Source organism: Macaca mulatta, chromosome 12 (genome assembly GCF_049350105.2).
Source record: "Macaca mulatta isolate MMU2019108-1 chromosome 12, T2T-MMU8v2.0, whole genome shotgun sequence".
In the NCBI taxonomy this organism is placed as follows: domain Eukaryota; kingdom Metazoa; phylum Chordata; class Mammalia; order Primates; family Cercopithecidae; genus Macaca; species Macaca mulatta.
In genome coordinates this window covers 95,533,421-95,559,371 of record NC_133417.1, presented here as the reverse complement: position 1 = coordinate 95,559,371, position 25,951 = coordinate 95,533,421, and the positions used below count along the sequence as shown (strand labels likewise).

The 25,951-nt window shown below is 40.0% G+C and overlaps 2 protein-coding genes across 6 annotated transcripts in view; one reads left to right on the top strand and one right to left on the bottom strand.

The window, feature by feature from the left end:
• Positions 1 to 19,705, bottom strand: part of NAB1 (NGFI-A binding protein 1) — a 179,573-nt gene extending 159,868 nt beyond the window's left edge. For both annotated transcript variants that reach the window (XM_077956064.1, XM_077956068.1), the window contains exon 1: positions 19,100 to 19,705. The gene's annotated coding sequence lies outside the window, so the exon portion shown is untranslated. The remainder of the gene's footprint in view (positions 1 to 19,099) is intronic.
• The window catches only part of NEMP2 (nuclear envelope integral membrane protein 2), a 73,923-nt gene continuing 67,274 nt past the window's right edge, over positions 19,303 to 25,951 (top strand). For 3 of the 4 annotated variants that reach the window (XM_028830941.2, XM_015110562.3, XM_001103718.5), the window contains exon 1: positions 19,303 to 19,645. In XM_028830941.2, coding sequence (XP_028686774.2) covers positions 19,303 to 19,645 — 343 coding nt within the window. Of the gene's footprint in view, positions 19,646 to 20,593; positions 20,668 to 25,951 lie in introns of all 4 variants that reach the window. The other variant, XM_077957326.1, reaches the window with a different exon arrangement.

Genomic DNA, 25,951 nt, shown 5'->3' with positions numbered 1-25,951 from the left:
GAGCCCTCATGAATGGCATTAGTGCCCTTATAAAAGATGCACCAGGTAGCTTGTTCACCCCTTCCACCAGGTGAGGCTGTAGTAAGAAGGAGCCATCTATAAACTGGGAAACAGGCCCTCACTAGACATGGAATCTACTGGTATCTTGATCTTGGACTTCCCAGCCTTCAGATTTGTCAAAAATAAATATCTGTTTTTTGTAAGCTATCCAGTTTATGGTATTTTGTTATAGCACCCCAAACAGACTAAGACAGTGTCATCTACTGTATACCTGGGAACTAGGAATCTTGATATGGGGAAAAGAGATTGCAATGTAGTATAAAGAAAGCTAAGTAAAAAAACCCATAGTCCTGAACTTTCATTAGAAATATCAGTAGACACGTTTTCTAGTTCTGCTACTGAAAAGTTGCAGAAACAATAACCAACCAGGTAGAACCAAGCATTAATGCCTGGATTGTGGTCTTGAAATTTTATTTCCCAAAGGTTTTGCTTTGAAATCTAATTTCAGAGATATTAGAAATTTTTGGAGACATAACGGATTCCATGTCTAGGGATGGAACCATATAAATGAGCCTGTAACATCTGCTATTAGATATCAAAGAAATTAGCAAAATTACTAGGATATGTCAAAAGGGCTCAGGAGCCAACTTGAAGAGAATCCTATTAGCCGAAGATAGGATAATTTGAGCTTCAGGAAAAAAAAGTAATAATTGCTATTCATTGAAATCTTATTAAATATACAGAAATCCATGAGTTCATGATAATATTATTCAAAAAAACAAAGAACTGTTCAGCTTCAGAGGATGAAAAGGAACCAATTAATTATCTTGAAAACTGGTAAATTAGGGGAAAAGAACCAATCACTTATTCTGCCTTTTCTACATGAACTGCAGCACTGGGTAGCCGAATGGTAGATGAGGAGATCCATCTCCTTATAAAAGTATTCCAACTAATACATGAAAAAGAAATCATGGAATTTGAGTGTCAACATTTTGCAACCTCCAATGAATTAGTGGATCTAGATATCAATAGTTCCTAATGTCACAAAAAGAGAGTTGACCAGACATTTTATGCCTCCTAATGAAAGAACACACACAAAACCTATAGCCTCACTGAAAGGAATAAAACCCAAGTCTGCAGAAGCCTTTGAATCCAGTTGCCACTTTTCAGGAAATACAGAGAACACAGGTACATGCCAAACTGTACCATAAGTGTGAAAACAGTGATACCCAGCTGTGGGAAACTACATATCAAACAGCTCTAGTTTTTCAATAGATATATCATGAGGAAAAGAGAAAGTGGAAGGGTGAACAGGTAGATATGAGAGACTTAAGAGACAACCAAAACAATTATTAATGGGCAAAAGTACAGTGTCTATGGATGTACACTTGGTTCATACAACTATAAACAAACACATGAAAGTGATTATTATGAAAACCAGGATGGTGGATATTTTTGGAGGAGGGAGAGGTTTGAATACATGGAGAGCTGGAGTAGCTGGAAAATTCTACTTCTTGATTTGGGTGATGGCTACCAGAATGTTTACTGTTTAATAACCCATTAGAGCACACGTTTATTTTGGTATAGCTTTCTAAATCTGTTTTACTTCATGATAGATATAAAGATTAAGAGTAATAAAAATCTGTTTAACATAAAAGATTGCTATCACAACAAAGAGAATTTTAACAAGATTCTCTCATTGGTATTACTCAAGATTGAGAGTACCTATAATATTTTCAGTGCTTATTACATAAAGCAAAAAGTAGAAAGAGGGAAAACTAGGAAAAGGCAAGAATCAGGTGAAACAGTGAAATGGAGGGGAAGAAGAGTAACCTCTAAATCTTAAAACAAATCCAAGAAAATTAGTGTGTTTAGATGAGCTGTTTGCCCTAAAGTGGGCTTAGATTTTACATAGAGGAATATATATTTATGAAGCCCTTATTACTTAGAAGGGCTGGCCCTTTGAACCTCAGGGTATAAAATTTTCCTTGGCCTGTTCTAACCTTGCTTTAATTATTGCTAAATAAGTTAAGAGGGTTAAAATTTAAATGGATTGTTTTAAATATTAGTGTCAGGCAAATTATCTTTAAGTGAAAAGAAAAAAAAAAGGAGTGCCATCAGAATCCTAATGCCAAGATATATGAACATGCATTTCCAGGGACACACCCACAATGTGGTTAGGAGAGACAAATTCTAACCTGCAGAATGCATGCCTGAAAAAGGAGTCTACATCCTCCCTCTTTCCTTCTATTTGCTCCACTGTCTTAATGGCTTGTCCTGCCTGTCATTCCAATTGGCAAATGACCTAGATAACTGAGCTTTCTCACACTGGACCATCTGGATTAGTCACTGCTCTTTCCACCCCACCTCTCCTTTTTTATCTCCTCTTTCTTTTTCTGCCGTTCCTATCATCTTTTCCTTACTTTCCTCATGATAACCCATCCTCCTTTGCCTAACTTTTCTTCTTTTATTTTAAGAATAAAAAGTATTTCTGTATGGGCATGATGGCTCACGTCTGTAATCCTAGCACTTTGGGAGGCCAAGGTGGGCAGATCACCTGAGGTCAGGAGTTTGAGACTAGCTTGGCCAACATGGTGAAACCCCATCACTACTAAAAAAATAATAAAAAAAAAATTAGCTAGACGTGGTGGCGTGCACTGTAGTCCCAGCTACTCAGGAGGCTGAAGCACAAGAATTGCTTGAACCCAGGAGGCAGAGGCTGCAGTGAGCCGAGATGGCACCACTGCACTCCAGCCTGGGCAACAGAGCAAAACTCCATCTCAAAAACAAAAGAATAAAAAGTATTTGCAATTTTGCTGTTTAGGAAATTGAATGATTTAAAATAAAGATGTTATCTCAATCTATTCAACAGGATTAATAGAGGAAAAAATACATAATTGGTATAGAAACAACTCCCATTTTGAGTCAGTGTGTATATTTCAAAATAGAAAACACATTTGTCAAAGTTTAGAATAATGAATAAAACTCATTTATTAAGTCACCATAAAATTTCAGATTACCATTTTCACACATTTATGAAGGCTCTGGGGAGCTGTCAAAAATATCACCATAGTGATTTTCTCCACTGCCTATTACTATTCCAGTTTTTGTCTTCTATGAAACCACTTCCCACTATAAACACTAAAAATACCAGACACTCGCTCCACCACTTTTAGCAAGGGTATGGGCTACCAAAATACATGGGACCAGAAAGTCTGAGGAGTCTGACGAGAAGGTGAAGGTGAGAGCTTCCAAGAAAGTCTTTTCTTCCCATTCAAGAGATGAAAAGGGAGATAGTCCTCCCTATATTTGGTTGTGATTGTGTGAGAACCCAGTGTCAGCAGCAAGGACAGCCTTTTTCAATTATGAAGGGAAAAGTTTAAGGACAAAGTCCAACAAGTGGAGAGTGGTGGAACAGAATGCTGAAAACAGCCTGGGTCCTTGGGAGCATGCTTAAGCTACTGAATCAACTGGCTTTGGGACTTCAGTGCACACAACATAATAAATGTTTTGTTTAAGACACTTTTAGTTACAAATTTTGTTACTTGTAGTTGGAAATATCCTAGTTAATACATACCTTGACAATACAGGTAGATTTCTTGACTCTATTGCTAAGGACAGGACCTATAAATCACAGTAAACAGATGTAATAGAATGGTGGGGGGGGGGGTAGGGGAAGTAACTGAAATGTACTAAATAATAATAATTATTCATTTTCATCTAATTTTAGAGACTTTGCATAGTGCAAGCAAAAATATATCTAATTTCAGGTAGATGGACTTTATTGGCAAAATATGATTAATGACATTAGCAAAACTTAGAAGTACAGTCATCCCTCAGTATCTGTGGGAGATTTATTCCAGGGCCTCCCATGATACAAAAATCCAGAGACAGTCAAATATGTGATATAAAATGTTGCAGTAAGTACTTGTATATAGTCTACACTCATCTTCCCATGCACTTTAAATTAGCTCTAGTTTAGTTATAACATCTAATACAATGTAAATCCCAAGCAAATTGTTGTTATACTGTATTGTTTAGGGACTAACAAGGGAAAAAGGTCTGTATGTGTTCAGTATAGATGCAGCTATCTTTTCTTTTTTGATGCAGAAAAGGCCTCTGACAAAATTCAACAGCCCCTCATGCTAAAAACTCTCAATAAATTTGGTACTGATGGAACGTATCTCAAAATAATAAGAGCTATTTATGACAAACCGAGAGCCAATATCATACTGAATGGGCAAAAACTGGAAGCATTCCCTTTGAAAACTGGTACAAGACAGGGATGCCCTCTCTCACCACTCCTATTCAACATAGTGTTGGAAGTTCTGGCTAGGGCAATCAGGCAAGAGAAAGAAATAAAGGGTATTCGGTTAGGAAAAGAAGAAGTCAAATTGTCCCTGTGTGCAGATGACATGATTGTATACTTAGAAAACCCCATCGTCTCAGCCCAAAATCTCCTTAAGCTGATAAACAACTTCAGCAAAGTCTCAGGATACAAAATTAATGTGCAAAAATCACAAGCATTCTTATACACCAGTAACAGACAAACAGAGAGCCAAATCATGAATGAACTTCCATTCACAATTGCTTCAAAGAGAATAAAATACCTAGGAATCCAACTGATAAGGGATGTAAAAGACCTCTTCAAGGAGAACTACAAACCACTGCTCAGTGAAATAAAAGAGGAAACAAACAAATGGAAGAACATACCATGCTCGTGGATAGGAAGAACCAATATTGTGAAAATGGCCATACTGCCCAAGGTAATTTATAGATTCAATGCCATCCCCATCAAGCTACCAATGACTTTATTCACAGAATTGGAAAAAACTGCTTTAAAGTTCATATGGAACCAAAAAAGAGCCCGCATTACCAAGACAATCCTAAGTCAAAAGAACAAAGCTGGAGGTATCACGCTACCTGACTTCAAACTATACTACAAGGCTACAGTAACCAAAACAGCATGGTACTGGTACCAAAACAGAGATATAGACCAATGGGCCAGGTGCAGTGGCTCACGCCTGTAATCCCAGCTCTCAGGGAGGCAGAGGCAGGAGGACAGCTTGATCCCAGGAGTTCGAGACCTGCCTGGGTAATATAGCGAGACCCTGTTCTCCACAAAAAAAAAAAAAAAAAAAAAAAAGGAAGGAAAAAAAAATGACAAAAGAGATATAGACCAATGGAACAGAACAGAGCCCTCAGAAATAATATCACACATCTACAGCCATCTGATCTTTGACAAACCTGACAAAAACAAGAAATGGGGAAAGGATTCCCTGTTTAATAAATGGTGCTGGGAAAATTGGCTAGCCATAAGTAGAAAGCTGAAACTGAATCCTTTCCTTACTCCTTATAGGAAAATTAATTCAACATGGATTAGAGACTTAAATGTTAGACCTAATACCATAAAAACCCTAGAAGAAAACCTAGGTAATGCCATTCAGGACATAGGCATGGGCAAGGACTTCATGTCTAAAACACCAAAAGCAATGGCAACAAAAGCCAACATTGACGAATGGGATCTAATTAAACTAAAGAACTTCTGCACAGAAAAAGAAACTACCATCAGAGTGAATAGGCAACCTACAGAATGGGAGAAAATTTTTGCAATCTACTCATCTGACAAAGGGCTAATATCCAGAACCTACAAAGAACTCAATCAAATTTACAAGAAAAAAACAAACAACCCCCCAAAAAGTGGGCAAAGGAAATGAACAGACATTTCTCAAAAGAAGACATGCATACAGCCAACAGACACATGAAAAAATGCTCGTCATCACTGGCCATCAGAGAAATGCAAATCAAAACCACAATGAGATACCATCTCACACCAGTTAGAATGGCAATTATTAAAAAGTCAGGAAACAACAGGTGCTGGAGAGGATGTGGAGAAATAGGAACACTTTTACACTGTTGGTGGGACTGTAAACTAGTTCAACCATTATGGAAAACAGTATGGCAATTCCTCAAGGATCTAGAACTAGAAATACCACATGACCCAGCCATCCCATTACTGGGTATATACCCAAAGGATTAGAAATCATGCTGCTATAAAGACACATGCACATGTATGTTTATTGCGGCACTATTCACAATAGCAAAGACTTGGAATCAACCCAAATATCCATCAGTGACAGACTGGATTAAGAAAATGTGGCACATATACACCATGGAATACTATGCAGCCATAAAAAAGGATGAGTTTGTGTCCTTTGTAGGGACATGGCTGCAGCTGCAAACCATCATTCTCAGCAAACTATCTCAAGAACAGAAAACCAAACACTGCATGTTCTCACTCATAGGTGGGAATTGAATGATGAGATCACTTGGACACGGGAAGGGGAACATCACACACCGGGGCCTATAAAGGGGAGGGGGGAGGGGAGAGGGATGGCACTGGGAGTTATACCTGATGTAAATGACGAGTTGATGGGTGCTGACGAGTTGATGGGTGCAGCACACCAACACGGCACAAGTATACATATGTAACAAACCTGCACATTGTGCACATGTACCCTAGAACTTAAAGTATAATAAAAATTTAAAAAATATATGTTGTCTGTGGTTGAGTAAGGCCATGGATGCAGAACGCACAGCTATAGAAGGGCTGACTGTGTATTTGTTGAATTATTTATACATTCCACTTTCCACGGTCTCTTTTGAAACATAACTAATCTAGAAATTATGATTTTGTTATAGAAACAGTGTAGAACAAATAGATTCTATTATGTCAGTTTTCTTTGTAAAATAAAATACTAGGAGCATCTAGATTAAAAATTTATTTCCCACACTGGGTTGCATTTTCTTTGACATTCCACTCCTATGACCTGCTAGAAAAATAGGGAGTGAAAGATCTGTATAAAGACTCCATAACACACTTGAATGTAGCCAGATATGGAGTACAAAGAGACAGGAAGAATGAAAACAGAGGCTCTGGAGAACTGACTTTAAAAAACAAAAAGAAAGAAAGGGAGAGGGAAAGAGAGAGAGAACATACAAGCAGAACAAAATCTGAGACACTGTTATATTTATCTCTGTTCCCCAACCTCCACCCACCAGTTTTTAAAAATATTTGAGTTCTTTCCAAAAACACATGAAAGAAAATAGATTGAAGAATTTTCTGCATAGATTGTGATTGCTGGGGATATTCTGAAGTGTATGTTCAAGAACTGAAAGCTAGAAGAGACAATCCCAATGTCTTAACTGAATTGAAAGGCTCCTGAATCATATATAAATCTCTTTCATTATCAAAAAATGACTAAGAAAGGCAGTTAAGTAACTTAAACTTAAAGGGTATCTGCTGTTTGTAGGTTTCCCTGAAAGAAAATAACCTTTGAAATATAATTCATCTTCGGTCACTGTAAATCATCTTAAAAGAAATTACCCCAGTGGGGGGAAAAAAAGAGGACGCTAGATTGTAGAGAATGGCTGATCAAAAGAAATGTTTCCTAATGGCGTGTTAGTTGCAAAGAAAACTTTGGCAGAGGCTCCTTAGGAATCAAGTGAAGTGGAGTGTTGGGATCAGATGGTGTCAAAGCAAGAGATAAACTAGAATCTCAATGCTGGGAAATTTTATTTATAGTGTAATCCTAAACTTACTAACTGAAAAATAAATCTTTTCTTATTTTTTTACTTTTTTGTTTTATTTATTTACTCATTTTTGAGTCAGGGTCTTGATCTGTTGCCCAGACTGGAATGCAGTGGCATAATCATAGCTCACTGTGGCTTAACTCCTGGCTCAAGTGATCCTCCCACATCAGCCTCCTGAGTAGCTGGGACTACAGGTTGTGCCACTACACCGAGCTAATTTTTTTTTTTTTTTTTGGTAGAGACAGCGTCTCACTATGGTGCCTAGGCTGGTCTCAAACTCCCGAGCTCAAGTGATCCTCCTGCCTTGGCCTCCCGAAGTGCTGGTATTAGAGGCATGAACCACCATACCTGGTTACTTTTTAAAAAAATAACGAATAACTGGTGACCAGTTTCCTGCATCTTAGTTACCTCAAATGCACTCTTAGATGCACTGTATTTGTTCAACTTTGCTTTATTCAGATTAACTGATTATACTATTTTTCCCATTAATATTATTTTCCAGCCATGATTCAGTAATCACCAATCACTTTTGAGTATTTTTTCTCACCAGTAATACATAGTCAAAAGAATATTTGCTTCAGAATCATAAATGTAAATCCCCAAGCTATATATCAGACCTACTGAATAAGAATCTTTAGAGATGGAACTCTCATTCACACCAAAATTTGAGAACCACGACTTAAAAAAATTCCACATCTCTCAACTTACAGGAATTTAACCATTTTTTCTTTTACCAAGAGCTTTAGCGATTTATTATAGAGGACATACTACCTTTTTCTTAATAAATTATATTTATTATAATCCTTTCCAATGTTTATTTTTATTGAAATAATCTATTTATTAGATTTGATATGACTTATTAAAATTACTGAACTAGTATACGGCAAGTCAATTTCAAAATATTTTCTAAATGAAATATGCTAAGGAAAACATGATACAACAAATCAACTTCTATTTTTATTCTTTTATGGAGAAGTCTCGGATACTCTGTCTTTTCTCTTAATGTGTAAAATTCTAAAACGGGATTTTTGAAAGAAAGAAATGATGACACATAGCCTCTGTAATCTTTATGGCATTGGCTGGTATTATTGCAGTAACAGACCAAATTTTTCTTTATGAAACAACCTAGAGTAGTAGAACTTTGCCTATTTTCTTTTAACTTATTTAATTAAATGCTCTACCTAAAAACTAAGTGAAAGCTCCTAAATAATTTCTCACATGAGCTGAATTTTACTTCTGATTCATAGTGCCTGATTATAGCCCATGACAGTTACTGAAAATTAATTAGTTATAAAGAGCAAGAACCCTAGAAATAAAAATGCAGAGGCTGAAAATTGAATTGTCATCTTTTTCACATCACATGGAAGTAGTGTAATGGAATTAAAAGAATTTATGAGACTGCTGGTTCCAAAATGGTGGTATATAAGCAAGCTGGCTTCACTTTTTTTCTACAGAAATCCAAAAACAAATATACAGCTCCTAAGATTATCACCAGCAAAATTCCTGAACTCCAGTATGAGGATAAGACAGTTCCTAAAGCCACAGAGAAGTGAAAAAATTACAAGCAGATGGTAAGAGAATTGAACTTACATATTTACAATGCACCTCTCCTCAATCTGCCTGTCACCAAGTGTGTGGTATTTCAGGCACTGCTGATGCTTCCCAAGGGTTGAGGCAGGAACAAGACTCCTGCCAGGGAACCCAGGATGGTGAGAAAGCTGGTTGTCCACCTCAATCTCACTTTTCTGGTGTAAAAACTGTGAGCCAGGGAGAAATATCCTTGAGAACAGCCAGAGACAGGGGCAAAAAGAGAGGAAAACCATCCCACCTAAAAATTCTGCTCAGTGACTTGGCCAAAAGAGATATCAAATGAGAGTGACGATTCAACAGCACCATACTATAGGTTTGTTCCACAGGTCCCCTGGGCACAAACTCCTAGCCAGCCTTTTCACAGTAGCAGGCTACCACACTTTGGGACCTCCCTCATTTGGGACAGGTGGCACTCTGGTTATTTACTAGCGGCAAGCAAACTGGGCTTAAGGCACCATCCAGTGCTGAAAAGAAGATAGCAGCCTAGTCGGGGGTGGAGGGAAGACTATCAGTAGATAAATTACAAAGAATCTCTGAGCAAACATGTACAGTAAAAACCCAAACAAGCCAGATAGAAAAGACTGGAATAAGTAACAAATTCTTCAATAAAAAGACATAGCTATGGATTCACAAGAAACTATAGCAAACAGGGAACCATGACCTCTCCAGACAGACAAAGCAAGGAACCAGTGACTCAACCTACAAAAATAGTGCTACATGAACTTTCTGACCAAGAATTGAAAATAGCAGATTTAGGGAAACTTAGTCATCTCTAAGATAACACAGAAGAGCAATTCAGATTTTTATCAGAGAAATTTAACAGAGATTAAAATAATTTAAAAAATCAAATAGAAATCTTAGAACTGAGAAACACGTTTGCTAAACTGAAAAATTCATTAGAGGTTCTCAATAACAGAATGGATTGAGCAGAGGAAAGAATCAGTGAGCCCAAAGACAGGCTATTTAAAAAGACACAGCCAGAGGAAAAAAAAAATTTTTTTTAATGAAAAGGAAGAAGATCACCTACAAGATATAGAAAGTCACCTCAAAAATCAAATCTCAGGGCTGGGCACAGTGGCTCACACCTGTAATCTCAGCACTTTGGGAGGCCAAGGCAGGCAGATCACTTGAAGCTAGCAGTTCAAGACTAGCCTGGCCAACATGGTAAAATCTTGTCTCCACCAAAAATACAAAACTCAGCTGGGTGTGGTGGTGCACTCCTGTAGTCCCAGCTACTAGGGAAGTTGAGGCAAAAGAATTGCTTGAACCTGGGAGGCAGAGGTTGCAGTGAGCCAAGATTGTACCACTGCACTCAAGGCTGGGCAACAGAGCAAGACTCCACCTCAAAAACACAAAACAAATCTAAGAATTATGTGTGTTCAAGAGGGAGTGGGGCAAGAGCAAGAGGTAGAAAGCTTATTTGGAGAAATAATAACAGAAAAATTTCCAAAACAGAAAGATATAAATATCCAGGTACAGGAAGGTCAGGGAACACCAAACAGATTTGACCTTACTAAGACTACCCCAAGGCATATAATAATCAAACTCTCAAAGGTCAAAGACAAAGAGAGGATCCCAAAAGCAGCAAGAGAAAAGAAACAACATACAAAGGAGCTCCAATTTGTCTGGCAACAGACTTCTCAACAAAAACCATACAGGCCGGGAGGAAATGGGACATTTTCAAAGTGCTGTTTGAAAAAGAAAAAAAAACAAAAACAAAAAACTGCTATCCAAGAATACTGTATTCTGCAAAGTGATCTTTCAAATATAAAGAAGAGATAAAATCCTTTCCAGAAAAATGTTCACGGAATTCACCATCAGCCCCATCTTACAAGAAATGCTAAAGGGAGTTCTTCAATCTGAGAGGTAAAAACACTAAGTGGCAAATAGAAAATATTTGAAAGTTTAAAACCCAGTGGTTAAAATTAAGTATGTGGGCAAACCCAGAATACTCTAATACTGTAATTGTGGTGTGCAATCTACTAACAGCTTTAATGTGAAGCCCAAAAGACAAATCTATGAAAAACAATAATAGTTACATCAATCTGTTAAAATTAAACAACTTGCTTCCAAATGACCAATGGGTCAATGAAGAAATTAAGAAAGATATGTAAAAATTTCTTGAAACAAATGAAAGTATAAATACAACATACCAAAATCTATAGGATATAGCAATAACAGTAGTAAGAGGGAAGTTTATAGCAATAAACACCTATATCAAAAAGTAGAAACACTTCAAATAAACAACCTAACAATGTCCCTGAAGGAACTAGAAAAGAACAAACCAAACCCCAAATTAGTAGAAGAAAAGAAGTAGTAAATATCAGAGCAGAACTAAATAAAATGGAGACCAAATATTTATATATTATATATAAATATATTATATATTATATTTATATTTATATAATATATAATAAATATTATAGATATAATATATAATTATTATCTAATATATATTATATATTATCTAATATATATTACATATTATCTTATAATATATAATTACATATATAATTATATATTAGATAATAATTATATATTTAAATGAAATTGTTTCTGTGAAAAGATAAAATCAACAAACTTTTAGCCAGACTAATTGAGAAAAGAGAGAAGACCCAAATAAATAAAATCAGAAATGAAAAGGAGACGTAACAACTGAGACCACAGAAATACATGGAATCATTAGAGACTATTGTGACCAAGTATTCACCAACAAATCAGAAAACCTAGAAGAAATGGAAAAATTCCTGGACACATAAAACACGCCAAGAAATTAAAAACCTCACCAAATCAATGATGAATAATAAGCGCGAAGCCATAATAAAAAATCTCCCATCAAAGAAAAGCCCAGGATCTAATGGAATCACTGCTGAATTCTACCAAACATTTAAAGAATAACTAATACCAATTCTACTCAAATTATTTTTAAAAATTAAAGAGGAGGGATTACTTCCAAACTCATTCTAACAGGCCACAATTCCCTTGACACCAAAACCAGATAAGGACCCACACACAAAAAAGAAAACAACAGGCCAACATCCCTAATAAACCTCAAACCCAAAAATCCTCAACAAAATACTATCAAAGTGAATTCAACAACACATATAAAGATCATGCATGCTGGGTATGCATGCTGGCTCATGCTTGTAATCCCAGCACATTGGGAGGCCAAGGCAGGAGGACTGCTTGAGCACAGGAGTTTAAGACCAGCCTGGGTAACATAGTGAGACACTATCTCTACCAAACATAAAGTAAAATATATTATCTGGGCTTGGAGTCATGTGCCTGTAGTCCCAGCTACTCAGGAGGCTGAGGCAGGAGGATCATTTGAGCCTGGGGGGGTTGAGGCTGCAGTGACCCATGATCATGCCACTATACTCCAGTATGGGTGATAAAGTGAGGTTCTGTCTCAAAAAAAAAAAAAAAAAAAAACCATTCACTATGATCAAATGGAATTCATCCCAGGGATGCAAGGATGGTTCAACATATGCAAATCAATGAACGTGATACATCACATTAACAGAACAAAGAACAAAAACCATATGATCATTCCAATACATGCTGGAAAAACATTCAATAAAATTATTCATCCGTTTATGATAAAAACCTTCAACAAACTGAGTATAGAAAAAAAATCTCTAAATAATAAGGGCCATAGATGAGAAACCCATAGTTAACATTATACTGAATAGGGGAAAATTGAAACCCTTTCCTCTAAGATCTGGAACAAGACAAGGATGTCCACTTTCACCACTTCTAGTTAACATAATACTGGAAGTCCTAGCAAGAGCAATTAGGCAAGAGAAAGAAATAAAGGCTTCTAAATTGGAAAGGAAGAAGTCAAATTAGCCTTATTTGCAGATGACATGATCTTTTACTTAGAACCTAAAGATTCCACAAAAAAAACCTGTTAGAAGTAGTAAATGAATTCAGTAAAGTTGCAGGATAAAAAATCACCATACAAAAATCAGTTGTATTTGTATATGCTAAAAGCAAACAATCTGAAAAAGAAATCAAGACACCAATCCCATTTATAATAGCTACAAAGAGTATAAAATACCTAGGAATCAGTTTAACCAATGAAGTGAAAAATCTATGTATAAGTAAACTATAAAACACTGATGAATGAAAGTTAAGATTTCATGGTGGAATAATTAATATTATTAAAATGTCCATACTGTCCAAAGTGATCTACAGATTCAATACAATCCCTATCAAAATACCAATGACATTCTTTACAGAAATAAAGAAAGTCCTAAAATTTGTATGAAGCCACTCAAGATTCAAAACAGCCAAACCAATTCTGAGCAAAAAGAACAAAGCTGGAGACATCATACCACTTGATTTCAAAATATATTACAAAGCTATAGTAACCAAAACAGAAGGGTATTGGCATAAAAACAGACACATAGACCAATGGCACAGAATACAGAACCCAGAAATAAAACCATACATTTAGAGCCAACTTGTTTTCAACAAAAGTACCAAGGACACACAATGGGGAAAGGACAGTCTCTTCAATAAAATGTGCTGGGAAAAATGGATAATCATATGCAGAAGGATGAAACTAACCTCTATATCTTATCACATATAAAAATCAACTCAAGATGAATTAAAGGCTTAAATTTAAGACCTGAAACTATGAAACTACTAGAAGAAAACATTTCAGGACATTGATCTGGGCAAAGATTTTTCAGTAAGATCACAAAAGTACAGGCAACCAAAGAAAAAACAGGCAAACAGAATTACATCAAGCTAACAAGCTTCTGCATAGCAAAGGAAACAGTCAACAAAGTGAAGAGACAACCCATAGAATGAGAGAAAATATCTGCAAACTACTTGTCTGACAAGGGATTAATAATCAGAATATATCAGGAGCTCAATTGAATAGCAAAAAACCCCAAATAATCTAATTTTAAAATGAGTAAAAGATCTGAATAGACATTTCTCAAAAGAAGACATACAAATAGCTAACAGGTATATGAAAAAATGTTCAACATCCCAAATCATCAGGAAAATACAAGTCAAAATCATAATGAGATATCTCACTTCAGGTAATTTTTTTTTAATCAAAAAGACAGGGAATAACATGCTGGCAAGGATGTGAAGAAAGGGGAACACTTGTGCACTCTTGGTGGAAATGTAAATTAGCATGGCCTCTATGGGAACTCTATGGAAGTTCCTCAAAACTAGACCTACCATATAATCCAGAAATTCCACTACTGGGTATATATCCAAAAGAAAGGAAATTGGTATATCAAAGAGATATCTGTATTCTCATGTTTATTGAAGCACTATTCACAATAGATAAAACATGGAATCAACCCAAGTGTCCATCAATGAGATGAATGGATTAAAAAATATACTATATATACACAATGGAATATTTTTCAGCAATAAAAAAAGAATGAAATCCTGTCATTTGCAGCAGCATGGATGGAACTGGAAGTCATTATGTTAAGTGAAATAAGCCAAGTACAGAAAAACAAATATCACATGTTCTCATTTATATGTGGGAGCTAAAAAACAAGTGGATCTCATGAAGATAAAAAGTAGGTTGGTGGTTACCAGAGGTAAGGGGAAGGTGGGAGGGGATGAAGAGAGATTGCCTTTTTTTTCCTTTCTGTTTTAGTTTGGAATGCTAGAGTGGATTAGTCACTTTAGACCATTGTGAGACAGATTAGTTTCACCCTACTGTTGATGTGCTGTTGCCATGGTAATCCTGCTCAGTATAAGAGGAACCACAGGTTCAGACATTTGTTGTATGTGCTTGGCTGAGGAGCCAATGGGGTGAAGCTACCATCTGTGGGATTATGACTGAATGCTTCTAAGTCAGAATCCCACCCAGGCAGAACAAGAAGGAAAAAGGTTTAATTGACTCACAGTTCCACATGGCTAGGGATGTCTCAGGAAACTTACAATCATGGCAGAAGGGGAAGCAAATATGTTCTTCACATGATGACAGGAAGGAGAAGTGCCAAGCAAAAGGGGGGAAATTCCCTTATAAAACCACCAGTTAGCATGAGAACTCATTTGCTATCAGAAAACAGCAGCATGGCAGTAATCACCCCCATGATTCAATTACCTTCCACTGGGTCCCTCCCGTGACATGTGGGGATTATGGGAACTACAATTCAAGATGAGATTTGGGTGGGGACATAGCCAAACCATATAATTCTACCCCTAGCCCCTCCAAAATCTCATGTCCTCACATTTCAATACACAATCATGCCCTTCCAATAGTCCCCCAAAGTCTTAACTCATTCCAGCATTAACTCAAAAGTCCAAGTCCAAAGTGGCTTTGCAGGGTACAGCCTTCTCCCTGGCCACTTTCACAGGATGGCATTGAGTGTTTGCTGCTTTTCCAGGTACACAGTGCAAGCTGTCGGTGGATCTACCATTCTGGGGTCTGGAGGAAGGTGGCCCTCTTCTCACAGTTCTACTAGGCAGTGCCCCAGTGGGGACTCTGTGTGAGGGCTTTGGCTCCACATTTCCCTTCCGCATTGCCCTAGCAGAGGGTCTCCATCCCTGCCGCAAACTTCTGCCTGGACATCCAGGTGTTTCCATACATCCTTTGAAATCTAGGCAGAGGTTCCAAAACCTCAATACTTGACTTCTGTGCACCCACACGCTCAACATCATGTGGAAGCTGCCAAGGCTTGGGGCTTGCACCCTCTAAAGCAATGACCTGAGCTGTATGTTGGCCCCTTTTTAGCCAAGGCTGGAGCTGAAGCAGTTGGAACAACAGAGCACCATGTCCCAAGGTTTCATAGAACCGGGGGCAGGGGACGGGGTATGAGGGGGGCCCTAGGTGCAGCCCATGATACTATGTTTCCCTCCTAGGCCTCTGAGCCTTTGATGGGAGGGGCTGCTGAGAAGGTCTCTGACATGCCCTGGAGACATTTTCCCCATTGTTTTGTTGACTAACATTCAGGTCCTTGTGACTTATGCAAATTTCTGCAGCTGCGTTGAATTTCTCTCCAGAAAATGAGTTTTTTTCCTATTGCTTCGTCAGGCTGCAAATTTTCCAAACCTTTATGCTCTGCTTCCTCTTGAATGCTTTGCTGCTTAGAAATTTCTTCCACCAGATACCCTAAATCATCTCTCTCAAGTTCATAGTTCCACAGATTCCATAATTTATAAAGGAAACAGGTTTAATTGACTCACAGTTCTGCATGGCTGGGGAGGCCTCAGGAAACTTACCATCATGGTGGAAGGGCAAGCAAACATGTCCTTCTTCACAAGGTGGCAAGAGAGAAGTGCTGACTGAAGGGGGAAAAGCCCCTTATAAAACCATCAGATTTCACGAGAACTCACTCACTAGCATGAGAGTAACAACCCCCATGATTCAGTTACCTCCCACTGGGTCCCTCCCACGATGTGTGGGGATTATGGGAACTACAATTCAATGAGATTTGGGTGGGGACACTGCCAAACCATATCAACTTATATTCAAATTCACTGGTTCTTTCCTCAGCTATGTTCAGTCTGCTGATAAGCCCATTGAAAGAATTCTTCATTTCTGATAAGGGTGTTTTTAATTTCTAGCCTTTCCATTTCACTTTTTAAGTAATTTTCCTCTTTCTGCTGAAATTCTGTATATATATTCATGCATGTTATTCACCTTTTCCACTAGCTTTTTAAGCATAGTAATTATAGCCCAGTATATGGGTCATTTCTGAATCTGGTTCTGTTTTACCTCTTGATTTTTTCTCCTCTCTGCTTTTTTGGGTGTCTTTTAATTTTTGATCAAGTGATGGCTATCACATGTAGGAGAATAGTAACGACTAAGGTAAATAGTATTAATGTCCAGAAATAAGCCTCTTCTGTCCGGTCAATAATGTGGATAGTTGAGTCAATCTAGTTGGGAGTTGTGCTGAATTTGGGTTTTATTGTTGTTGTCATTGCCTTCACTCTGTACCACAGGCTTCATTCAGATTCCTCTAGCAGGGGGTTACTATTACATTGTTTTAGTGTGGAACCTAGAGTGCTGGGGACTTTTTCTCAGTGCCCTTCACTCAGCTTTAGCAGTGTTTGCATGCCTGTGCTACAGAGAGGTCTCTCCCCACACTCTTTTTCCTCCTCACTAGCTGACTGGTGTTGTCACTGGTGCTTGGCTTATAGTGGGGAAAAGGGGTTTTTCACACTCCTGGTCCTGCCTTGGTTTTAGGCAGGCCCTGTGCACCTAAGCCTCAGATGTGGGGCTATCTCAGTATTCCTGATACTTCTCCATTGCAGCCAAATCCTTCCTTTATCTGTGGTGAGTCTTGAGTGAGAGTTTCCCAGGAGTAGCCAACTTCAACTTTCTATTGCTTCAGGACACGGAGCCCTAGTGTTTCCTGCTCCTGCTGCTCCCCAAAGGGCAGAAGGTTTGTGCTTCTACCTCTTGCCAGAAGCAGGGGGTCTTTGCCAGGATCCTGTTGGTGGTAATGCTTCCTGCCCTTCCCCCAGTGGATAAGGTTTTCATACAGAAGGTTTGGAGAGGTTAAGTGGAATTTTATGATTGTCCCCCAGTGACAGAACTGTCACCTCCTAATATTCTTTTTATCTCCGGAAAAATATTTATTGCTTATAGAGAGAAATGTAGTGTTTCAATATAGCTTCTTTACAGATGTTTACTAATGATCTGTGATATAAATAGCACTTTATTTTTTTTTTTTTTTTTTATTTTTATTTTTTTTGAGACAGAGTCTCGCTCTGTCGCCCAGGCTGGAGTGCAGTGGCGCGATCTCGGCTCACTGCAAGCTCCGCCTCCCGGGTTCCCGCCATTCTCCTGCCTCAGCCTCCTGAGTAGCTGGGACTACAGGCGCCCGCCACCGCGCCTGGCTAATTTTTTGTATTTTTAGTAGAGACGGGGTTTCACTGTGGTCTCGATCTCCTGACCTTGTGATCCGCCCGCCTCGGCCTCCCAAAGTGCTGGGATTACAGGCTTGAGCCACCGCGCCCGGCCATAAATAGCACTTTAAATATTCAGTACATTGCTGCCTGCCCTTTTGTTTCTCTACCAGATATATTTGTATGAAAACACATTCATCATTCAACAATCCACCTGTTTATTTTAGCTACTTTCCATAGTGCCATCCAAAATTAAACCAAATCAAAATGAATGTGGTTAGGTACAAAAGCTGTCTTGCAAGAAGCAAGTGCGCACCTCACCTGGGAATATCAGAAAGATTTGGTTCAGGGCTCTGCTGTTTCTCTGAAGACAGGCTTCACTCAAATAATGATGGTTTATTTTTAAAAATCATCCCACTGAAAAGTCCCTTACAAGGAAATTTCTTAACTTTTTAAAAGCCATACATGGTGTACACATGGTGCCAAGTGCTTAAGGGCAGTTGTTTAAATTTTCCTTTGAGGGCAAGGAAAGCCTAGTACATTCTACTCAGACTTTTAGGAAAAATGAGGCTTATCTATTTTAAAAAGGATAATTTCTGTTACTTTCTGTTCTCTATCTCACCAAAAGACCAGAATTAGAGAAGACTGTCCTGGTTAAGTATGGAATATTGAGTCAAATTAATGGGTTCCAAGGCCTGTGGAGGGAATGTTCTTTAAAATATATATTAATATATCTCCTAATTATCAGTATTAAGACCATTCGAGTTGTATGTTAATTTAAAAATATATTACATTAAAAAACTATTTTTTTAACATAAGCTAATTTTAAGAGAAGTTTGATTGTCATATTGGTGAAGGAACATTTTACAAGCCCCTCTGTACTTTGAAATGTGGTGTCCAAGATTAGACATACAAGGTCAGTGTTACTTAAGCGGCCAAGTTTCCAATTTGTTATTGCTTGTTACCAAATGAAAGTAAAAAAGAAAACAGAAAGGTAAAATAAAGAAACTGGCTTTTATGTATTTTATTCCCAAAAAGGGCGTTTGCCCAAGGACCTTCCCATTCACGGGCTGTCACTCACAGGTGCTCGGAGAATTCAGCCTCCAAATCCCGCAGGTCACACAGATCAGCCAAGTTTTAAGAAACACTCCGGATTAGCGACCCTTCCTCTCCGCAACTCCCACCCCTGCGCCGGGACGCTGCCGGGTGGTCCCCAAGGGAAGATCAGGCCCTGGACGCCCCGCGAGCGCTGGAGGCCCGGAGGCCGAGGCCGAGGACGGGAGCATGCCACCGGGGTCGCGCCACCGAAAGTTCTTCCGGCCTGGGCCAGCGTGCCCCGAGGCCGCGGGAGGAGGCTGGAGCAACGGGCCCAACTCTCCCTCCGCCCCGGGGAGGCGGGGTCTCCGCCTTTCCCGCGTTCGGGCCTCACCGCCCCCCTCCGCCTTCTCTGAGGCCCCGCGCCACTTCCGCTCCTCGCGGCGGAGCCGGTCCCCTAGGGCTCGGGGTCGCACGGAGCTGACCCCTAACGAAATGGGGCCGTGCCAGGGGCGGTGGTGGCTGCTACTCTGGCTGCCGCCCCTGGCCACACTGCCCGTGCCGGGGGAGGCGGCGGCGGCGGCGTTGTCAGGTAACCTGGACCCGGCAGCGGCGGCGGCGGCGGCGCGCGCGTGCGTGCTCGCTCCCCGGCTTCGCGACTGCCCCCAGGGCGCGCCTTTTGGCCCGGGTGGCACCGCGAGGCCGATCCGGGTGGCGCTCCCTTTTCTCCCTTTGGGGTCTCCCGGGCAGGCCCTGTCCGCCCGTCCTGTCTTCTTGGGCTTCTTTGGTCTCTCTCTTGGCAATTGGACATTTTGTAATTTTAGGACTAGAAACCGTGCGATCCAGTCGCCCAATTCCCTCGTTTTACAGAAGCAACTGAAACTCAGAGAGGTTTTGATTTGCTCAAGGTGACACAGCTTGTCACTGGCACAGCTGACCGTAGTCTCCAGACTTTCAGCACAAGGCCTTTTGTACAGTACATCAATGCGTGTTGAAATCCTTGTTATTTCGCTATCTCGCATTCCTTTGATCTCAAGAGTAGAGAAGGTAACAGCTTCAGCTTCAGAATCGTAGCGAAAATTCTCCTGCCACTGACTGGCTGTTGTGACCTTGAGCGAGTAAACATAACGGGTCCCACGTGAGCCGCGGGTAATGAGACCTCACAAGGTTCTTGTGGTGTTGGTGTGCACAATGCCTGGCGCACAGGAAGCAAGAACTGGTAGCGGCTGCTAGCGTTAGGGGCTCGCCACGGAGTGGGCTCAAGATGCTGGCACACTGGGGAAGGATCTGGGAAGGACACCTGGGGAAGTCAGAAACCCAGAGTTCCAACTCCAGACCTGCCGCTAACTTACCATGAGCTTCACATTTCTGTTTCTTTTTTTTTTTCCCTCATAAAATCTTTTAAAAGATTTCCTGGATGCACTCTCTACCAGCTTCTCTTCCTTGCTTTGGCTACCCTGGTTTCAAGGGAGGCTGCCAAGTGTATTCTTTTAGCTGGGCATGGCCCTCCCTCCAGTTATACCGCTGTTTTTTATCTAAGGATGAATGAGAGACTGGATGTTGATGAGGTCATTATCAGATTCTGCCACAGCTCCCAGCTGAGGGAATCTTGCGGTGAGTTATATGTTGGGGAACTGTTGGATTCCGGTTTTCGTCGAACAGAAATTTTTTGAGTGTTCATTATGTGCTAGGCAGTGTTACACGTGCTTTAGCTGCGGTATCTATCATATTTAATACCCATAGAAGCCCTATGGGGGAAGGCACCATTTTATACCCATTTTTCAGATGAGAAAACAAAGGCTTGGTAGTAAGAAATACAACAATTTTATGCCAGTGAAAAATTAAAACACAAATCTGTCTAAGCAGGAAGGTTTCTGGGCATGGCAACAGCGAGAAAATTAGAAGTAGCCTTAGACCAGCACCCAGCACCTTGGATTCTAGACCGCTCATTACCTTCAGCCACAACTTGTGGTAAAACATTGGTCCAGGCACAGTCTTTATGAACCGTAGTTTTCTCTTGAGTAAAATGAAGATGTTTTTTACTGAAGAGTTTCCAGTATTTTCCTCACCTCAGTAAACCTGGTGTTTTTAAAGTTTTTATGTTACCGCATTTAGTGTAATAGTAACAGCTTGCTTCTTTGCTTTGTTAATCAAAGACACGCATAAATACTTATTGGAGCTTCTGTTCTGCCTGAGACAGGTAGGATGCCCACTGACCTGATAAAACTAGTCCGCAGCTAAGAAGAATGGCAACTTCTGTAGCCTTACAGGGATGCCTGCCATTCCAGTAGGCTTTCCAATACGGACTGTGAAGCGCCCAGTATCTGGTAATGTGCCAGTGACACTGTGTTGGCAGCCCTGGATTAGACTGGGCTTAAGAACCATTGCTGCTCTCTAAAAGTCTATGGTTTCATGAGGACCCTGAGAGGAAACAGCTGGTACTTCGTTTAAGCGAGGGGCTTGGATTAGGTGATACTTAAGGTACCTTCCTGTTCTAAAATTTTGTCTTGAATAACACACTCTTCAATGGAATGGGGAACATTCAGACAAACACCAGCTTTCTGTAACTATTTGGAGGAAAGTCAGAGACAGTTGACACTGAGAGGAAGAGAAACTTCAAGAGGTTCAGCCAGTTAGTAAGGTCCCTAGAAACCATGTGTTGTCCTGAGATGAAGTTCAGGCCCTGGCGGTGGCTTTCCAGGCTTAAATTATGGTAACAGTCCATTTGAAATCACAGCTTTCAAATTCATCTGTGAAGATTTGGGCTTGAAGTCAAAGACCTGAGTGCGCATTAGTATGTACTAATTCCAGTTTCATTCTCACATTCTTGGAGAAATAAAAAGATGAATATTCAGGTAAAAAAAAACTGAGGTTAAGAGAATAGTTACCTTTATCACTTTGATGCCTCATGTTAACTCCTTTGAAAATATGAATTTACAGAAAACAAATAGAAAAATCCTGAGTCCATTTGACTTCTCACAAGTTAAGACTTGTTCGTTTTTTTGCTTTTCATGTTTCCTACTCTTCTCCCTCCCCTTCCTTGCTCCCAAAGAAAAACAGTTATAGGGAAAATGGAGAAATTTGTCATATAATGTAGTGTTTATATTATGATTCCGTTCTAGTTTCATCTGAAGATATTTTTTTTTCCCCCATATGAGGGCCATGTCAGTTTTCAGGAGGAACATTGGTGAGATATTTTTATGTTGGGAGTTAGGTTCTGCTAAGATTTAAGGTGTTTGTGCTTTTTATTTTTAGCATATTCTGTAAGTAGGTTTAAGTACTACCTGCTCTTTTCTGATGTTTTGACTGAGGTTTTTTTTGTTTTTTTTTTTTTCTGTGTATATGACTCAACTCTTTAACTTAAACATATACTTACATTTAGGAAAACTAATACATGACAAAAGTACTACAAAGAAGATAATTTTAATTAAAGTAGGTGATATGTAGCTGTCCCTTTTTTATATTAGATATGTAATTCTAAAATTAGGTTAATTGAATATTTATAAATTGAGTGGTATTTAAAGTGAACTAAGGAATCTTATCTCATTGGTTAAGGGAACCCCTGACTTTCTGAATCCTTTGGTAATGTAAATAATTAATGCCTCCTGTAGCATCTTAGTGATTTGGGCACAACTATCCAGAAATATACTGTTCTCTAAAAGTCAGTATAATTGAAAGGATCAAGGGAGCCTGCTGAGGATTGCAAGAAGTTCAGGAAAATGATGCCCTTCCAGGCTTAGAAACCTGTCTTTCCATAGTAAGGATGGCATTCAGGGTTGATCCCACAGATACTCCTCAGTCCTTCGGAGTTGAGGCAAACCTGGGATAGCCTACAATCCCAGGTCTTTCTCCTGATCTGATTCAGGCTTGAGGAAGTGATTACCTAGGTTATGGAGCACCTTCCAGGGTACGGATATATTAAATACCTCAGCCTCAAGTAGAAGCAGTAGCTTTCCCTAGGCAGGTATTGTTCCCTTTTGACCAAATGAATGATTATTGTTAGATTTTTAAAAATTCCTAGAAATTCTGTTTCATTTCCTTGATTGTGTTGTAAGGGGATTGTTGTTTTTGTTCTAATTTTTAAATGTATATTTACTTATTTTTGAGATTGGATTATGAGACTGGCCAATTTTTGCGTTTTTGGTAAAGACAGGGTTTCACCATGTTGCCCAGGCTGATCTCAAATTCCTGGGCTCAAGTGATCCACCTGCCTTGGCCTCCCAAAGTGCTGAGATTACAGGCATGAGCCACAGCGCCCGGCCTGTTGTTGTTTTGATACATTTGAGTTTGCCTACATCTGCTACCAGCAGGTTCTATCCTAGTAGAATTAACCAGCAATAACTGGGGCCTCATGAATAAATGAAACCCGCAGACATGCAGGCAGCTTCATAGCCTTCAGTCAGGGCGTACTCAGCGATAGAGTTCAAATAAGCAGTCAAACTGACTCTGTTTCCTATTTCTGCTGGACATGATTGAAACTGAGAATTGAAGTGGCTCTAGAAGAAGATTGCTAAAGGGAGGAGAGACCTAAGAAAGCCTTTATAATCAAAGATTGGAAGATCTGTTCTCTCTGGGAAGGAGATGGGCCAGCTGTGATAACAGTCTTGTGACAATCACTGTCTTTTGCCTAGTCCAATTAGCCCATGGCTTAATGAACTGACTTGAAGCTAGGCTTGTGGCTTCTTATGGCTGAATTTCTGGTCCCTTACATATTTAGGAATTCCTATGTGGGTTGAGACTCATTCACCTCGGGAGAGAGGTGATAAGAAAAAAGGGCAGCCAGAGGACATGATGAAGCACTGCCACCTTGTCTGCAAAATCTCATGGATTGTGTAAATTCCACATCAGCTTCACCTCAAAAGCCAGAGGCCACTCTGGAGAATTCGAGGGAAAACACTGTTTGCAACATGCTTTTACTAGCGTGTCTATAGGTATGAACAGTCAGGATGACGTCCTTCCTTCTATGCTGTCTTTAATCTGGTTGAAGACTGAGGGGAAATACAGAACAAGTTATTTTCTTCTAACTGGCAGATCCCTTACACAGAATACACTGATGTATCATATATGAGTCAAATAAAAGAAGCTTAATCCCACCTATTCTTTCTGCCCTCCTCTATCCAGTGAGGGACAAGAAGGTGGTCCCTAGCCCAGAGGATGTTAAGGGTTACAGTACTCAACCCTCTAGCTATGGATGTATTGACCATGGGGTAGGGTAAGGGGGAAGTTCAGTCTGTGTCTTCCAGACTGGCCCTCATGCTTTGTGGGTTCTGTAGATGGGATGGCAATGGCACAGACTGGCAAGGGCATCCTACTATGTCAGGTGGTTCCAAGGGAGGGCCAGAGTGCACGTCCTTTTATGGTGCTGACTAGCCCTGACCAGGCTCTTACAAAGATTGGCTGGACTTCCACTGGTAGGCCACATATGGCCAAATAACCCAGTAGTCCTCTCGAACCACAAGATACACACAAAAGACAAATATTTAAGTTCTGGGGGTTACAGTAATAAACATGCAATGTCCCTGACTTTGTGGAGAGACAGAGTATAAGCTAATAAATACATATGTAATACGAAGAAAGAAGAAAGCGGGTGGAAGTGGTTGGGATGTGTTTGTTTAGATAGTGGGGTCAAAGAAGGCCTTTATGAGAAGGTAGCATTTGATAGAATACATCAGTGGTTGGAAGGCATGAGCTCTGCCAAGATCTGGGAGAAGAAGGTTGCAGACTGAGGAAACTTTACTGGGGGTTGGCTGGCATCTTGAGGACAGGAGGGCCAGGTGTGGCTGGAGCAGCCGGGCTGGGAGGGAAAGTGGAGGAGGGAAGGTCATAGAGGCACTCAGGTCCCTGGAAGGGAAGGGGATTTTATTAATGGTGTAAAGGAAAGCCATTGGAGGGTTTTAAGCAGATAAATGATGTGTTCCCATTCGTGTTTTTGTTTGCTTGTTTGTTTGTTTTTGGTTTTGTTGCTTTTTTTTTGAGACAGGGTCTCACTCAGTCGCCCAAGCTGGAGTGCAGTGGCGCGATTTCAGCTCACTGTAGCCTTGCCTCCCACGTTCAAACGAGATTACAGGCATGAGCCAATGTACCTGGGCCCCATTCATGTTTTTAAAAAGATCTATTTGCTAATTGAAGAGTAGGTTGTAGAGGAAAATGTGGTGGTGGGGGTCAATTCTGGAAGCAGGGAGACCAGCTGGATAGAAGGCTATTACAATCATCCTAGTGCAAGAGGAATGTGGCTTGGGTAAGAGAGAAGCATTTACTCCTGTGTTGAAACCGCAGTATACAATATACTTAAATTGCACCATCTTGCTCTTAAGAGCTCCAGATTTGGAATGATTTAGGAGACAGTCTTAGGACCAAGTGGAAAGAACCTTATTTTAAGAGAGCATTTGATTGCAAAACTCAGGCCCCACCAAAAGGCTGTTTCCTCAGACCATTAACAAAAGTGAACTGTTCTGTGGGAGCTGATTTAGCCCTTGAAGTAGCAGCACTCTCTAGGAGAAGAATTGCAGTGAGGGGCCCTTGGAGGCACCCACAAGAAAAGCCCCTCTAGCATCGAGCACATGGGTGGTAAAGAAAGACCTGTCTGGAAGTAAACATTCCTATCGTAGTTTGGGCTGCTGCTTCTGTGTCCCTGAGACTTCATGCTCTTCACCTGCCCTGCTGGAATGCACTCCCTTTCCAATGATGGGTAGGAATCCCTTTTATTTGAGGACTCCCAGTATAAAGTTCTCAACTCTAGCCGTGCTCAGAGACCCCCCCGGGAGGCTGTGCAAAGGCAGAACATGGTAAGGTGAATCCAGAGACCTGCTCCCCCCACCTCTGCTGCTCACTAGCTGGGAGCATTTAATGTGTTCTCATGCCTTCTCATTGCAGTTGCTCAGGGTCTTCCAGGTTATAT